Source organism: Syzygium oleosum, unplaced genomic scaffold, assembly GCF_021117445.2.
Source record: "Syzygium oleosum isolate NSW1041296 unplaced genomic scaffold, Sole_v2.1 Sole_v2.20, whole genome shotgun sequence".
NCBI lineage: Eukaryota > Viridiplantae > Streptophyta > Magnoliopsida > Myrtales > Myrtaceae > Syzygium > Syzygium oleosum.
In genome coordinates, this window is record NW_026607504.1 from 6823471 (window position 1) to 6836893 (window position 13423).

General features: G+C 38.1%; 1 protein-coding gene and 1 non-coding gene across 2 annotated transcripts; both read right to left on the reverse strand.

The window, feature by feature from the left end:
* Nucleotides 1–244: 244 nt before the first annotated feature.
* On the reverse strand, nucleotides 245–994 carry LOC115670382 (uncharacterized). Its single transcript, XR_008818588.1, has 3 exons — nucleotides 898–994; nucleotides 645–770; nucleotides 245–557 (listed from the first exon to the last, which is right to left on the reverse strand). It is a non-coding gene; the product is annotated as an uncharacterized LOC115670382 (transcript).
* A 6407-nt stretch (nucleotides 995–7401) lies between these two features.
* Nucleotides 7402–12507, reverse strand: LOC115664961 (paired amphipathic helix protein Sin3-like 1). Its single transcript, XM_056320318.1, has 8 exons — nucleotides 12461–12507; nucleotides 11972–12142; nucleotides 11724–11901; nucleotides 11546–11641; nucleotides 11290–11415; nucleotides 8004–8044; nucleotides 7627–7804; nucleotides 7402–7542 (listed from the first exon to the last, which is right to left on the reverse strand). Exons 1-8 carry the CDS (start codon nucleotides 12505–12507, stop codon nucleotides 7402–7404), a joined length of 978 nt encoding a protein of 325 aa, XP_056176293.1.
* Nucleotides 12508–13423: the final 916 nt, after the last annotated feature.

The window sequence follows — 13423 nt, forward strand, 5'->3', positions numbered from 1 at the left end:
GAATTGGAAAAATGCTTGAATGCATATCGATTATCAGAAGATGTTTTCGGCGACCGATATTATTCCGAAAAACAAAGTAAATCGGTATTCTTGACGATACAAAGTAAAATAAAAAAACGAAGGAAAAAGAAAATTCAACAGGAGTAGACAAAAGGGCATAGACAAATTATTCCGCTCAAAGCACACGCCAAGTGATCAAATTGACTAGGAACATATACATTACCCATCTTGGTCAAGAGTGATGAAAATAAGTTTGTTTTATTCTTGTTATTTCCTTGTCCCAGAAATGGATTACATGAAATGATAGAGCTGATCTCTTACAAACCAAATGCAGGAAACTAATTCCCTCTATTGATCCATAAAGCAAGAAGGAGAACTAATACAGCGAGAACTATATATATTGCTGAAATCCTCAACAGAATGAGTCCCTTGAAATGATGCATCTCGTCCTCGTGCACCTTCATTATTTCCTCATCGTCGCCTAGATCGGGGCGATCCACAGTAACTAATCCATCCTCAGCTTGAAAATCGGCAATCCTATCTCGGCGGGTTCTATCCTAAACAAAGACAAGAGAGAAAGGAAAAATCATTCAGCGCAATGGTACATCTAATCGAAAGACCAGTCAAACAACCAATCATCATACCATGTCCAATCCGCGCGAGGTCAGTGTGGTGATAGAGCTGAGCTCCTCCTGATCCTGAAAGCTTTTAGGCAATAAGCTCTTGAATTCCTCGAGCAAGTCCGGATGGCCGGCAAAAAGGCTTGCAACCTATGGACATTACGAATGATAGATCAATTTTTTTTAGCCTACATAGCATGTCCAATTACATTAAGATACTTTGACATCCAAACAAGAAATCGTGCGCACACAAGGAAGCACTTGGAACTGCATTTACCTCATTGTAGACCACGCTAATTCTGCTGTTCCCACGCCCGTACCTATTGAGAGCGTCCAGAAACGATTGATAAACATTTTCCTCCCTCTGGAAACACTCCTGTGCCCACGCAAGACATGAAAATGAATTTACTATCAGTGATGTACTTGCGTTCAACCCCGAAAGACAAAAGTGATGCCATACCTTGACCTTGTAGACGAAACCGATGACTTCTTCGAAACTGACACGCTTCCTAGGTTCGTCCGGCACTATTTTGCATCCCTCCGGCAAGAAAGTATTGAACCCATGAATCAATTTGTTATATCCTGTGAATAATTCCTTTGCTCTTGCCATGACTCTTCTCGTATCGATTCTGCGAGATACCGAAGAATGGAATGAATAAGAAGTATAAATCATTGATAATCATATAGTCGCCACATGGTTCATGATTGTACCTTTGAGTCAGGAAATCGTTCATAATTTCCAGGAACATATAGTACTTTTCTGGATGATCTTGGAACGCGTCCTTCACTTCCCCTAGAAATGACATAGCGTCATCAGCTGTTAGTCTCCGCGACGCTCTGCCTCCGGCATCTCCCTCCGTTCCTCCTTGGGATTGTCCATAGCTTTAGAACCAGAACCAGAAAAAAAGAACGAACTATCAAATTCAAAATAACATCTTTAAGAGTGCTCTCATACAAAACGAACCCACGACGGGGAAGAAAGTGAACTTTTCAGCACTATACAACAAGACTGGAAAATATAATATTGAAGATAAAAATAAACTCACTGTTCTCCACGTGAAGGGTGAACGGCATCTCTTGTTCTCTCCATATCTGCACAACACAAAACCCCAAAAGCTCTTTCTTTTACCTCAAGCAAAGATTATCACTTAAACAGAAAGCCCCCAAATTCAAAGAGAGACCACACCTAGAGCTTTCTCAGAGTGAAAAATGAGCAGATCTCTGAGATGAAGAGAAGGACCAAGAAAATGTGATGCTTTTCAATGAGACCTTAGCACAATTTATATGGGTTTTGTCAGCATGGTTAAGGAAAGTCATGTCGATGGATCAGGCTTCCCATTGGATTCCTAGTAATATTTCATATTTGGCTAGCCTACAACTTTTGGCGCGCATTTTACCAAATTATGATGCATGGAGAGAAATCGCCACTAGGCAGGTTGTGTATGATGCATTTGTTACATGGAAGCAAGCACTTAAGAATTGGGGTTTTTCTCCTTCATCTGATTGTTTTGACTGATGCATTTAATAATGAAATCATTAAATTTAAATAAGCGGCTCACTTGACAATGGAAAAGGTGATGTGCTTTTTATTCTTTACGAGACATCGAATATCGTTAAGTTATACGTAGTAGAATCTTAAAGTTTTAAAACCATTAAATTTAAATAAACGGCTTACTCGAAAATGGATAATTGAAGGTGACTTGCCTTTTATTCTTTACGGAGCATCTAATATCGGAGGTGATGTGCTTTTTAAATTTTACCACATCTTGGTTAATCTTTTAATCCTTTTAAAACGAGATATTGCTCGTTTCTACATGTAAGATCCTTTAAGCTTCATTGAGTCAATAAAGAGGTTCTAGCTCCAGCATCCCTTTTTTCAGCTGTTCGCAAGATGCCATTTTCGGGAAAATTCTCAACGATCCCATTACATTGCCGTCCTTGGTCAAGGATATTAAAGAAAAACTCAAAACGCAGCAAAGGAAAGCCAACCAGAGAACACCCAAGACAGATGTCAGAGATGAATATGGAAACACGGGTCTCAATTCAAAAATGCATCTTTCTGAATGTAGAAGTCTCATAATTCTCACGTCGAAAAGATCTCTAATTTGGGAGGTAATCGCATATGGAAAGAAATCTAAGTGGTTATCCTACTCGAATTCAATATCCTTTAGGAAAAGAAGAGCAAGACCCCGAGTTTGCTTCGAAATGTTCTCATATTGGATCAAAGATAGAGAGCATAGATTTCATGAACTAAAAATTTCTGCGGTTGTGTTCGGTTTATGTAATCATCATTTTTATTTTAAGAAACTTGCGAGCCATGTGGTTACGTTTATATGATTTTTTTTTATGTTTTTAAAAATGAAAACTTGGTTTTAATATTAAGGGTTAATACCGCGAAAAACCCTAAACTGGTACATCCGTGACAAATTTATCCCAAACTAATTTTTGCCCATGAAAAACCCCAAACTGATATGTATGTGACAAATTTATCGATAACTAATTTTTTAACCATGAAAAGCCATAAATTGATATATTTGTGACAAATTTACCATCCGTTAAATTAAAGTAATACCACGAAAAATCACAAATCAGTACACCTATGACAGATGGAAGGTAAAACCACAAACCGGTATACCCATCAACTGCCACATGTCATCTAACTAAAAAAATTTGATGGTAAAATTTAACGAAAACTAACGGAGGGTAAAATTGTCACATGTGTACAAGTTTGGTGTTTTTGATGATCAAATAATTAGTTTTGGGTAAATTTGTCATAGGTGTACCGGTTTAGAGTTCTTCGTGGTATTAACCCTATTTAAAATGGGTTTTCGTCCTTCAATCAATAATGAGTTTCTTAACAATAACGTCGTCGTCACGGAGGTAAAAATGAGTGTAAGTTTTCTTTAAGATATAAATAAAGTTGGGGGAAATATGTATTGCTTTTGTTAGTTCTAATTGGCTCACTTTTTTGTTTCGATTTGAAAATGTTTGGGAGGAGAGAAGGTTACCCCATGCTAAAACTATGGCATATTACAGCCCTAGAAGGTCTTATAGTGGATTTATGGATCGCCTACCAAATGGGATTGTCGGCAGCAAAATTTGAACTTTTGAGCATAGTGTGTGGAAGGTTTGAACCTTATCAGCTAAGCCAATTCACTTTGTCAAAACATAAAAAAAAAAATATAATCAGTGCATGGTGTGCCAAACCTTATTTGTAATAGTCACGTATTAGAAGTATTTATAATTTGACATCACAAAACATTACTTCGAGTTAAGAAATATTTATATAAACTTGAATAAAAAAAGTCAAATATGAATGAATCAAAATGGCGCCTTCGTTTATAAGATATCAAAATTGAATGATCTGAGACATATACATGGTTAATTCTTTTGCATTTGGTTTACATAAAATGATATCGTCCTCTAACTGGGGTTGCTAAATGTGATATCATTAGCTAATACGATATTTAACTACCGGTTGCAACAAATCATGGGCTTTTCTTTTACTTCAAAACTTGGATTCATTGCTTTCTTTTTTTGAGCCGTGGATATTAGATTCATTATGTTGATAATGAATTATCATGCCATAAAGTAGATACGAAATTCATTAATTCATCGGCATGATGTGTTAAAGAACATTGAAAAACTAGAGGTTGCTGATCTTTTGGGTCTTCTGCAAAAATGCGTAATTTAGTAATCTGGGCTACTTATTAACAGATAAGTTTGAGGGATTGATCTCTCTTTATGTTTTCATAAATAACCTTGCGACAAGAATTAAAAGTGAAAAAAGAGAGAGTAATAACTAAACATGGTTAATTAGTCTGATACTAATTAACATGTGGTTACTGATAATGAAGGAAGTGCGTAACTTCACTAATCCCACTCTTAAGTAGTTAATACCACTACCAACCATTGGGTAATGACTAAATGACTGATTGCAATATGATAAGATGTGCAGGTTTGCTCTCCACTTGTCACTTTAAGTAAATTGTATGGATTAAAAAGCTGTTTTGAATGTCGGAAAGCCTTAAGATGGAGATTGATGTTATTTGGAGATTAACAGGCCGTCCCATTTAATGACCGAGAGGAAGGGCTTGTGGGTTGGGAAAGCATACCCATTTTGAATCTCCATTAGTAATACCTCAGAAAATTCTCTTCATGGAGACTGAGTAGTTGTGGGAAAGCATTTTGTTCCAAAACAGTGTCCTCACTGGAGTAGATGTTTTTACCTTCGACACTGAACGATGTGTGTGTTGTGTTAGTGCAGAATGTTCTTTCCTTCCTATTGCATGTCGCGATTGGTTTAAGGCACCGGAGATACATGGGTTTGTGACATCTCTGTTTGCTGTTACAATTATGGTTCATGGCTTTCATATATACGAGTTAAGAAATCATCACGACCGACTTCTAGTGACGCACCTCGACCCTCCTCACCTGTCACTGGACATCTAAATGTACTAGATTGTCTGCTCCGCCTCCCATTCTCCCCTATTCCATCCCACTTCCAGTGTTACTTCTGACGTTAAAAAGAGAAAAAATCCACAGAATGCATATCAATCATCAAAAGGCATTCTCGGGCAACCAATATCATCATCACAAACAACCAAAAAAAGGATTGAGCATGTCACGTTAGTGCGTAATATTCCAACTAAGGTAAAATTACCTAAGCACTCCTAATTTATTATATGGATATCAATGTAGTTTTAGACTTATTGTGCGGATGTCAAGCCCGAGCTCAGCTGGTGAGGTCAAGCCTCAGATATCAGAAATGAGGTCGAGCGAGCCCTAGATCTCAGTTGAGCACCACCAAGCCTGAGATCCGAGGCTCGCACTTTATAAGCCTCGATCTTGGCATGGGCTTGTTCCTTCTCGAGTTGTGGTTCCGCAAACATTCGCTTTCCCTCACCTCCTCGCCACAGATTTCCACCGCCCATGCCTCTGTTATAGACCGAGGACCCTCGCCTCAAAACTTTACTTGCGCGGCAGTGGTTCATAATCCCCGTCGTCGAGCCCAAGCTCAGCCAGTGAGGTCAAATCACAGATATAGGATATTAGGTTAAGCAAGCCGGAGCTTAGCCAGCTGAGCACCACCATGCTGGAGATCTGGGGCTCGCGCTTGATCCAAACCTCTATCTCGGCTTGGGCTTATTCCTTCTCGAGTTGTGGCTCTGCAGTCATGCCTGAATATGATTCTCTGGTGTTGTCACATCTGGAATTGATGTTGTTATTAAATGAAATTGCTTAATAGTTGGCTGAATTGTATTAGTGCCGTGGGATGGAGTTTCTGCAGAAATTAGAACACGCCAAGTTGTTTCTCTGATCTGAAGGTGGAAATGATGTCTCCCACTCTTGAGATGCTGCAGCTGTAACTTGGAATAACTCATGTTGATTGAGTTTGTTGTTCATTAAAAATGTGTAATAGTTGGCTATTGCGGATCTTCAAATTGATAGTGGAGGAAGGAGGAACTCCACACTAAAATGTGCGTCGATAATGGGGGAGTCGGAGAAGAAATGTAAAGAAATTTGACCCGTCGGATCGGAGAAGAAGATGAACAGTTACCATATATGTTACGGAAAAAATATTGAGAACTAAAAAACGTAGACGAAAACGGCTTTGTTTTGCCACGTCAGGTCTTTGGTCGTGCAACATAAAATGGTCGATCATGACTGGACGTCGCATTAGTGATTTCTGGTGACAATTGACCGGAAAAAATTACATTGGAAAATCATTAAAATGTTTAATACTACATTTGCCAAATTAAAAAAGTTTATAATTGCATTGACATCGGTACGATATGTTTAGAATTGACCAGGTAATGTTCTCTTCTCACTATGTCTAGCTAATTTTGAACCTTCAAAAGAAAAAGATAAATGTATCGAGAAACATACATAAGCTAGGAAACGCTACATAGTAAAATCCAAAATTGAAGGAAAAAGAAATTCAACATTACCTACGAAAAAACATTATTTGGGATTAGTTTTCGCCACTAGTGAAACATAACATTTCTTATCTCATAATTTTGTATTATCAACATCAATTCAAAAGTGCATAGACAAACATTCCGCTCAATGCACACACCAAGTAACTTATTGACTATTAACATGCATACATTAATCATTCTTAGCACAAGCAAATAACCAATATCCAAAAATAACCTCTAGAGTGATGTAAAAACATTAGTTCAATTTCTTTTTTATTTCCTTTATCCCATAAATTTCATTAGATGACGATCTCTTACAAACTAATTCAGAACCATAAATCAAGAAGGAAAAGTAAAACAAGGAAAAGTGAGTATATTGATGAAATATTCTTCCATAAAATGTATCCCTATGTTATGATCGACAACTCATATTAGATACATGTGTATTCCTATCGTCCTTGTGCACTTCTTCATCATGTCCTCATTATGGTCCAAATCGGCGCAATCTTTGTCTAGCTTCATCCTTGGCTTGAGAATTGACCTATCTCGACGGGTTCGGTCCAAAACAAAGACAACAAAATAGAAAGATTATTTCGTGCAACGAAAGATCTAACCGAAAGAAATGGGAGGCATAAATGGTCACCTTACCATTTGCAATCGGCGAGTCGAGTGTGGTGGTACAGTGAGCTCTTCCCCAAGCCGAAAGTTTTCGGGCAAGAATCTCTTGAATCCCTCAAATAAGTCCGGATGGCCGGCAAAAAGGCAAGCAACCTACAGACATTACGGAATCGAATGATGGACCAAATCTTTTAGCCTAGTCTATTTAGATCAAGATAGGGAAATTTTGTGGTGGAAACAAGCTAGAGATGGTGCATGCATAAGTAAGCACGTCTAACTGCATTTACATCATTGTAGACTATGCTGATTTTCCTTCCGCGCCGGTACGGATAGAGAATGTGATTAAACGAATCATAAATATGTTCCTTGTTCCGTAAACATTCCTGTATCCATACAAGACATGAAATTAAATATCGTATCAACTCAGTATTTGCCTTCAGCATTGAAAGACAAAAAGTGTGCCATACCTTGACCTTGTTCATGTAACCGATGGCTTCTTCGTAAGTGACAGGCTTCTTCTTTACTGGTAGTTCGTCCGGTGCTATTTCGCATCCCTCCGGCAAGAAAGTATTGAACCCGTGAATCAATCTGTTATGCCCTTCAAATAATTTCTTTGCTCTTGCCACCACTCTTGCTCTATCGATTCTGCGAGATACCAAAGAAAGGAAGTTAAATCATTGATAGTCCTATTGTCCCCACAAGGTTCGTGATTGTACCTTTAGATTGAAATCTTTCATAATCTCGAGGAACATGTCGTCTTTTTCCGGTTGATCTCGGAACGCGTCCTTCACTTCCCGGACGTATGACAAAGCGTCCTTCATTGTTAGTCTTCGACCCGCTTTACCTCTGGCGTCTCCCTCCATTCCTCCTTGGAATCGTCCATAGCTTCATATCCAGAGAAAAGAATGAAGGGCCAGATTCAATATAACATAACTTTTAATATCGGTTCAAATCCTATTTGAAGCATTTCTTTTCATCTATAAATATTTTGAATGACTTACATAACAAATTTATAATACGTCTTACCTTTGCTTATTCATGTTCTTTCTTATGTTCTATTTTATATTAATTTATACACATTTTTTTCGATTGAAAATTAATTTTTTTGTCAATAGAAGCCGAAAACGAAACCTCGAAGGGGAAAAAATAGCACTAAACAACAGGACTGGCAAAAATTGTTTTGACTATAAAAATGAACTCACCGTTCTCGACATGAAGGGTGAAGAACATCATCTCTAGTTCTCTTCATGTCTGCACAAAACGAAATCCGAAAAGCTCTTTATTTTTCCTCAAACAAAGATAATCACTTTAAACAGAAAGCCCCCAAATTCAAAGAGAAACCACACCTTGAGCTTTCTCAGAGTGAAAGAAGGAGCAGATCTCTGAGATGAAGAGGACTGAGAAAATTTGATGCTTTTCAACAAGATCTTAGCACAATTTATAGGGGTTTTGTGGATGTGGTTAAGGAAAGTCATGTCGATGGATTAGGTTTGCCTTTGGATTCCTAGTAATATTTCATATTTGGCTAGCCTGCTGCTTTTGCGCGCATTTAACCTAATTATGATGCATGGAGAGAAATTGCCACTAGGTAGGTTGTGTACGACACATTTGTTACATGGAAGCAAGCCTTTAAAAATCACGGTTTTTCTCGTTAATTGATCGTTTTGACGGATGCATTCATTTACGAAGCCGTTAAATTTAGATAAACGGCTTACTCCAAGATGGAAATCGGAGGTGATGAGCTTTTCATCCTTTACGGAACTTCTTAAAATTTTCAAACCGTCAAGTTTAAATAAGTGGCTTACTCGAAAATGGATAATTGGAGGTAATGTGCCTTTTCTTCTTTACAGAACGTTTGTGCTTTTTCAATATTAACATATCACGGCTAATTCGTGGATATTGAAGAAAAACCCAAAACGCAGCAAAGGAAAGCGAACCAGAGGACACCCAAGACAGATGTTAGAGATGAATATGGAAACTCGGGTGTCAATTCAAGATGCATCTTGCTGAATGTAGAAGTCTCATAATTATCATTTGGAATAGATCTCTAATTTGGGAGGTAATCACATATGGAAACAAATCCTAGTTGTTATCTACTCTGTTGTCATATCCGTAGGACAAAGAAAAGCAATACTCTGAGTTTGCTTCGAAATGTTCTCTATGTTGGATCAAAGATAGACAACATAGATTTCGCGAACTAGAAATTTTTGCAGTTGCGTTCGGTTTATGTCGTATTATCTTTTTTTTTTTCAGATTTTTTTTTCTTTTTTCTCTTTTTACTTTTCTTCTCTTTATTTTTTCTATTGTTGTTCATCTTCAACTCTACGATAAATGTTGAACTCGTACGTGGGTTTGAAATTTTTGTTCCTGTTCATCTCTCTACTAAACCTCACATGTTATTTTGATTTCTTGTTCTTCTTCACATTTGTTTCGGACGTTGCGAGCTCTCGGCAAATCTCTAATGGCCACCTATGCTCTCTTCATCTTCAATTTTTCTGCTCTCAATCTCCGCCGCAACGTTCACTTTCCCTCACCTCCTCCCCACAGATTTCCACCACTCATGCCTCTGTTCTAGACCGAGGACCCTCGCCTCTAATTTTCACTTGTGCGGCCGTGGTTCATATTCGCCGTTGTCGAGCCCAAGCTCAGCCAGTGAGGTCAAGTCTCATATATCAGATATTAGTTTAAGCGAGCCCTAGCTCAGCCGGTTGAGCGCCACCAGGCCGGAGATCCAAGGTTCGCGCTTGATCCAAGCCTCTATCTCGGCTTGGGCTTGTTCCTTCTCTGAGTTGTGGCTCTGCAGTCATGCCTGAACATGATTCTCTGGTGTTGTCACATCTGGAATTGATGTTGTTATTAAATGAAACTGCTTACTAGTTGGCTGAATTGTGTTAGTGCCGTGGGATGGAGTTTCTGCGGAAATTAGAACACGCCAAGTTGTTTCTCTGATGTGAAGATGGAGATGATGTCAACCACTCATGTTGATTGAGTTTGTTGTTTATTGAAAATGCGTGATAGTTGGCTATTGCGGATCTTCAAATTGCTAGTGGAGGAAGGAGGAACTACACACTATAATGTGTGTCAATAATGGGGGAGTCAGATAAGAAATGTAAAGAAGGTTGACCCGGAGAAGAAGAACAGTTGCAATAAATGTTAAGGAAAAAAATTGAGAACTTAAAAAATTAGACAAAAACGGCTTTGTATTGTCACGTTAGATCGTCGGTTGTGTAGCGTAAGATGGACAATGATGACCGGACGTAACGTTAGTGATTTTTGGTGACAATTGATCGAAAGGAATTAAATTCGAAAATCATAAAAATGTTTAGGATTACATTTGCCAAATTGAAAAATTTATGATTAAATTAACATCGGTACGATAGGTTTATAACTGACCGGGTTATTTTCCCTTCCCACTATATCAAGCTAATTGGGAACCTTCAAAAGAAAGAGATAAACGTATCGAGAAAGATACATAAGCTGGGAAACGATTCGTAGTAAAATACAAAATTGAAGGAAAAAGAAATTCAACATCACCTGCACGAAATCATTATTTGGAATTAGTTTTCACCACTAGTGAAACATAACATTTCTTTATCTCATAATTTTGTATTATCAACGTCCATTCAAAAGTGCATAGACAAACGTTCCGCTCGATGCACACGCCAAGTAACATATTGACTATTAACATACATACATTGCTCATTCTTAACACAAGCAAATAACCAATATCCAAGAATAACATTTAGAGTGATGCAAATACATTAGTTCAATTTATCCCAGAAATTTCAATAGATGACGATGTCTTACAAACTAATTCAGAACCATAAATCAAGAAGGAAAAGTAATACAGGGAAAAGTGAATATATTGATGAAATCTTCTTCCATAAAATGCTCCCTATGTTATGATCAACAACCCGATCCAATCGCATTCCTGTCGTCCTTGTGCAATTCTTCGTCGTATCCTCATTGTGGTCCAAATCAGCGCAATTTTTGTGTAACTTCATCCTCGGATTGAGAATCGACCTATCTCGACGGGTTCGGTCCAAAACAACGACGAGAGAAAGGAAAGATTATTCCTTGGAACAAAAGATCTAACCAAAAGAAATGGGAGGCAAAAATGATCATCTTACCATTTGCACTCGGCACGAGGTCCGAGTGGTGATACAGCTGAGCTCTTCCTCATGCCGAAAGTTTTCAGGCAAGAATCTCTTGAATGCCTCGATTAAGTCCGGATGACCGGCAAAAAGGCAAGCAACCTACAGACATTACGAAATCAAATGATGGACCAAATCTTTTATCCTGCTCTATTTAGATCAAGATTGGGAAATTTTGTAGTGGAAACAAGAGATGGTCCATGCGGAAGGAAGCACGTCTATCTGCATTTACCTCATTGTAGATGGCGTCGATTTCCTTGCCATGCTGATACATATGGAGAATGTTATGAAAAGATATGTAAATATGTTCCTCGCTCCGAAAGCATTCCTATGTCCACACATGACATGAAATTAAATATCGTATCAACTCAATATTTGCTCCAACCCGAAAGACAAAAGTTGTGCCGTACCTTGAGCTTGTGGATGAAATCGATGGCGTCTTCCAAACTGGCAGGCTTCTTCGAAACCGGTGCTTCGTCCAGTGCTATTTCACATCCCACCGGCAAAAAAGTATTGAACCCATGAATCAATCTGTTATTACCTTTAAACAGTTCCTTTGCTATTGCCACGACTCTTGCTCTATCGATCCTGATTGATACCAGAGAAAGAAGTTAGATTATTGATATTCCTATTGTCGCCACGAGGTTAATGATTGTACCTTTGAGACTTGAAATCTATCATAATCTGTTGGAACATGTCGTACTTTTCCGGTTGATCTTGGAACGCGTCCTTCACTTCCCTGACGTATGACGAAGCGTCGTTCGGTGTTAGTCTTCGACCCGCTTTACCACCGGCGTCTCCCTCCTCTCCTCCTTGGGATTGTCCATAGCTTCATATGCAGAAAAAAGAATGAAGGGCCAGATTCAAACTAACATAGCCTTTAATACCGGTTCAATTCCTATTGGAAGCAATTATTTTCATCTATAAATATTTTGAATGACTCATGTACCAAACTTATAATACGTCTTACCTTAGCTTATTCATGTTCTTTCTTATGTTCTATTTTATATTAATTCATACGCAATTTTTTTCGATTGAAAATTAAATTTTTTGTCAATAGAAACCGAAAACGAAACCTCGAAGGGGGAAAAACAGCACTAAACAACAGCACTGGCTAAAATTATACTGAATATAAAAATGAACTCACCGTTCTCCACGGGAAGGGTGAAGAACATCATCTCTTGTTCTCTTCATTTCTGCACAAAACGAAATCCGAAAAGCACTTTCTTTTTCCTCAAACAAAGATAATCACTTAAACACAAAGCCCCCAAATTCAAAGAGAAACCACACCTTGAGCTTTCTCAAAGTGAAAGAATGAGCAGATCTCTGAGATGAAGAGAAGGAACCGAGAAAATGTGATGCTTTCCAATAAGATCTTAGCATAATTTATATTGGTTTCGTGGATGTGGTTAAGGAAAGTCATGTCGATGGCTTAGGTTTGCCTTTGGATTCCTGGTAATATTTCATATTTGGCTAGCCTACTACTTTTGGCGCGCATTTTACCTAATTATGATGCATGGAGAGAAATTGCCACTAGGTAGGTTGTGTACGACACATTTGTTACATGGAAGCAAGCGTTTAAAAATCACAGTTTTTCTCGTTAATTGATCGTTTTGACGGATGCATTCATTTATGAAGCCGTTAAATTTAAATAAACCGCAAACTCCAAAATGGAAAATCGGAAGTGACGTGCTTTTTATTCTTTACGGAACTTCTTATGTCGTTAAGTTGTACGTATTAGAATCATAAAGTTTTAAAAACGTTAAATTTAAAAAAGCGGCTTACTCAAAAATGGATAATCGGAGGTCATGTGCCTTTTATTCTTTACGGAACGTTTGTGCTCTTTCAATTTAACTTATCACGTTAACATTCGTGGATATTGAAGAAAAACCCAAAACGCAGCAAAGGAAAGCCAACCAGAGGACACCCAAGACAAATGTTAGAGATGAATATGGAAACTCGGGTGTCAATTCAAAATGCATCTTGCTGAATGTAGAAGTCTCATAATTAATCCCATGGAAAAGATCTCTAATTCGGGAGGTAATCACATATGGAAAAAAATCCAAGTTGTTATCTTACTTGATGTCAACATCCCTTAGGAAAAGAAGAG

Excerpts from the sequence above, each read along its gene's own strand:
- LOC115664961 (XM_056320318.1), bottom strand. The coding sequence starts at position 12,507 with ATGAAGAGAACAAGAGATGATGTTCTTCACCCTTCCCGTGGAGAACG. Across the intron at positions 11,902-11,971 it reads ATAGATTTCAAGTCTCAAAG|GATCGATAGAGCAAGAGTCG; the intron begins GTACAATCATTA and ends GGTATCAATCAG. Across the intron at positions 7,543-7,626 it reads GTTACATGAACAAGGTCAAG|GAATGTTTACGGAACAAGGA; the intron begins GTATGGCACACT and ends GTATGGATACAG.